We start from the raw sequence: 3,658 nt of genomic DNA on the forward strand, positions 1-3,658 counted from the left end.
GTAATTAAGATATCATGTCCGCATCTTATATAGCAAATAACCACTAGGAAGAATGTATACAATGTGTTAATTATTGAAACTGTCCTACCAATTTGGTTTGAAACTGTCTCATTGCTATTTGTTTCTCAGTAAAATTATGGGGAAAAAAAAAGAGAAAGAAAGAGAATGAGACTGTGACTGTAAAAAAAAAAAAAAAGTACATAAGGTGGTAAAGGTATTACTAGAGGCAGGAAAGTGGTTAGGAAGTGTTGCCATTGTGATAGCTTCCAGATTTCCTAAAACACGTGTTATTATTTCATAAATGTTGTAACTTTAAACTCCCAGTATAAGAAAGTGCAAGTGTAGAAGCCCCCAGCAAGCCCACTGCGGCGCTGGCACAAAGCCTTGGTCTGCGTGTACGTTCTGTGAATGTTTCCCTAATAAACAGCTGTATGCTTTGATGTATGTATGAAAAGCCCAGTTAGTCAGTGTGCACGAACATTGGCCTGGCATAAGGACATGTATTGTATCTGCGGCTTCGGTACTGTCTCTGTGATTCCCTCAGAAGATCGCTGCTGTCCCGACAGCCGAGCTGCCTGCACAGAATAAGAAGGGCCTGTGTTCTGGTCTCCCTGTGACGTTTATCTGGCCCCAGAGACAGACCAGAAACACACGAACTGTGTGTCTAGAGAACTAAGCAGCCATTCATGTGCTCGCTTTCCGAAGTCTGCCCAGCCTGCACCAATGGGCTGGTGCCTTGACCGCAAACCTTCCAGATGAAGCCAGGCACTCGCTCTTCCCGAGCGTCCCAGGCTTTCGAGCCTTTGAATTAGTTTAATAGTCTTCTATCCTAGCTTCTGTTTAGAGATTGCTTCAGACTTAAATAGGGCTTCTTTTTTTTTTTTTTTTTTTTTTCCTATACTAAACACTTCAGTACTCTCCTCTGGTCATTTACCATCTTGCCCATTTGTTCTCCTAAGATGATCTCAGTTCTGTCAACCGGTCAGAAGTTGTGAATCCAAAGCCATCCCGCACAGTGACACGCCAGCACACCGCCTACAGCAGGCAGGCACTTGGTAACCAGCCAGCAGATAGCACCTTTTCCTGAGGACCCTTTAGTCATTTCCAAACAGCTAATGCTGTAATACTGTACCTGGCACCTGACCTGATCAACCTAGAAACCTTGCGTGCCCAAAGCTCTGAACAAATTCTAAACATTTACTTAGGAAACAGCTGCAGGTTCTTATAAGCTTGAGAATAGCATGACAAAAACACTGAGGCCATTTTTTGCTTGAGACAAGTGCTAAGACTTAATCTGCTACCCATTTTCATTACCACCTTCAAATCCAAAAAGAGGGAACTGCCTTGTGGGGGTCTACCTGGATGATTCTCCTTGAAAGAGGAGCAATTACATCCATTTTGACTAAATCTGGCCCTATTCGCAGGCATTGATGCGTACAGAGCTGGCTAGGACTTTTCCGTATCCCCTCAATTGTTTTAAGCAATGCAAATCGGTCTAGTGGGGTGTGATTGTGTGGTCAGTGGTGTCCCACCCCCATAGCTCCCAAAAACATGTGTGACCTGGAAGGGATGGAGAGCCCTGTGCCAGCCACACTGAGTGGGATGGAGCCTCAAGAGGCTGTGTCTTCCCAGGACTTAAAAGATTACACATCAGAGCTAAAGCACCCAGAAAAATCAGTCTAGTATTATACAGACTACTCCCTCTGCACAGCCTTCTCTGCATGCTGCAGAGGTGATTTCAGGCCTCCTACCTAGCCCCTCCTATCTGGCACTCACTCTGGTGTTTCCCACAACTGCATTCATCTCCAATCCACTTCTGCCAATGAATTTGTAAGACCTGGGTTCAGCCCTGGATCGTGGCTTTTGTCATAGTAGCTGGACTTAGGACCTCCTGGACTCCCCACAACTACCAATACGCCTTCGTGTCTTTATTCTCACCATGGGCTGCACTGGAAGTGGGAAATTGAAGTGAACTCACTAGAATTCCAGTAACTTCCCAAGAGATCACAAACTTCCCGGACCACAGTGAGGACCAGGAAGGGCTCTCTATACTGCCTAACATCAACAGAAAAAATCAAACTCGAAGCTGGATAATGTTCACTACTATTCTTTGTGTATGACGTGCCACTATGTGTAGAATCCCAAAATACCCTCCTCAATGACCTGCCTTTAGAACCCTATCCCTATGCATGGGGGGGGGGGTGTTACACCTGTACGGGGTTACCCAGCAGGTCAGTGTAGGTTAGGTTACTCTCAGTGGGTGACCACCCCAACCTAGTGGAGCCCTTAAAAGGGATGTGGCCCTTCCTGGAGACTTGAAGCGCGAAGGGAGTTAAGAGTGAGGCAATGAAGTTTTCTGTTCCTGGCACTGGAGGTGGAAGGGCAGTGGCCAAGAAGGGTGGTGAGCTCTAAGTACCGAGGGTGGGCTTTGGCTGTGGCTAAGGAATGCAGACCTCTATTCCACCATTGAGAAGACCCAAATTCAGCCATGCAGGCCAAGAACACGACCTCCAGCCTTTTGCTGGATGAGAACACAGCCTGAGTGATGGTCGAATTCCCAGCATTGTGACAGCCTGCCTGGGTTTCTTACCTGCAGATCTATAATGTAAATGAGGGCTCCTTTAAGCCACTAAGTTTATGATAATCTGTTAGTCATCGAGAGAGACGATAATACAAAATATACACAGAGAACAAGGAGAAAAGACAAACAAGTTGCTTGTTTACATTTTTATTAATAAAGACACTAGAAGGATGAGGTTTCAATATTTTATTCAAGTTTTAAGTGATGTTAATTACAGCATTTGAAGGGGAGGATCTAATTCCACACAAAATGGAAAACTCTAAAATGTACCCAGTAAACTGCTGAAAAATAAACTGAGTGGTAAGAACACAACGGATGCCCGATTTAGATTGCTAGCGTTGTCACCGTGTGATCAGAGTCACACACACTTCCCAGCTTGCAGCTGGTACACACTGGTGCGAGGGCAAAAAACCACAACATGAAGAGGAACTAAATTCTGAATGATTGGCTTCATTACATCCCCCTCTCCACCCCCAAAATGGCACAAAAGAAACAGCTACTGCACCCCATGGACTACTTTTGGTGTAAAAGAGGTGATGAGGGGCTGGGGTGGGAGCAGGGTGTGAAGGTCTGCCTAAAAAAGTCCCTTTCAGGTGAGTTTGTACACACCAGCAAGCCGTGAGCTTCTCACCAGTCAGGGTTGGGAAGCCGGGGTTTGATTCTCAGAAAGTGACAATTCATTCACGTACCAAACGCAGGATTGCAAAGTGCCCACACATCATCAGCTTCCACTTGCAGCCATGTCTACATTTCTTTTTAAAAAGGAACCCGGCACTGCTAGGGGGCCACCAAGCTCCCCTCTTTGTACTGCTGAAAGGTCCTTTTTTGGAATCAGGTTTCTTCTGTACCTCTGAATCAGTCACACCTTAGAGCTGAATCATCTTTAACCTGGAAGTCTAACATGATTTTTTAGCAATTCTTGCATCCCAGACATACAACATTAAAAGGTACACTAAATTCTGAAGGTAGCTATGCTGCAAAATAGTTTAAAATTAACAATTGTACAGTATGCATTTATGCTTGAAATTCCAGTCCTAGACCAAGTTTGTGGCCACCAGCGTTGACATTCTTGCCATC

At 45.2% G+C, this 3,658-nt stretch overlaps 1 protein-coding gene across 1 annotated transcript in view; it reads right to left on the minus strand.

The window, feature by feature from the left end:
- Window positions 1–2,752: 2,752 nt before the first annotated feature.
- The window catches only part of Vdac1 (voltage dependent anion channel 1), a 23,793-nt gene continuing 22,887 nt past the window's right edge, over window positions 2,753–3,658 (minus strand). Inside the window, exon 9 of the mRNA XM_004629354.3 lies at window positions 2,753–3,658. This exon is cut by the window's right edge and continues 1 nt beyond it. Within this exon, the coding sequence (XP_004629411.1) occupies window positions 3,596–3,658 (63 nt within the window). The 3' untranslated portion in view covers window positions 2,753–3,595.

This window comes from Octodon degus, unplaced genomic scaffold (assembly GCF_000260255.1).
Source record: "Octodon degus isolate 3935 unplaced genomic scaffold, OctDeg1.0 scaffold00029, whole genome shotgun sequence".
In the NCBI taxonomy this organism is placed as follows: domain Eukaryota; kingdom Metazoa; phylum Chordata; class Mammalia; order Rodentia; family Octodontidae; genus Octodon; species Octodon degus.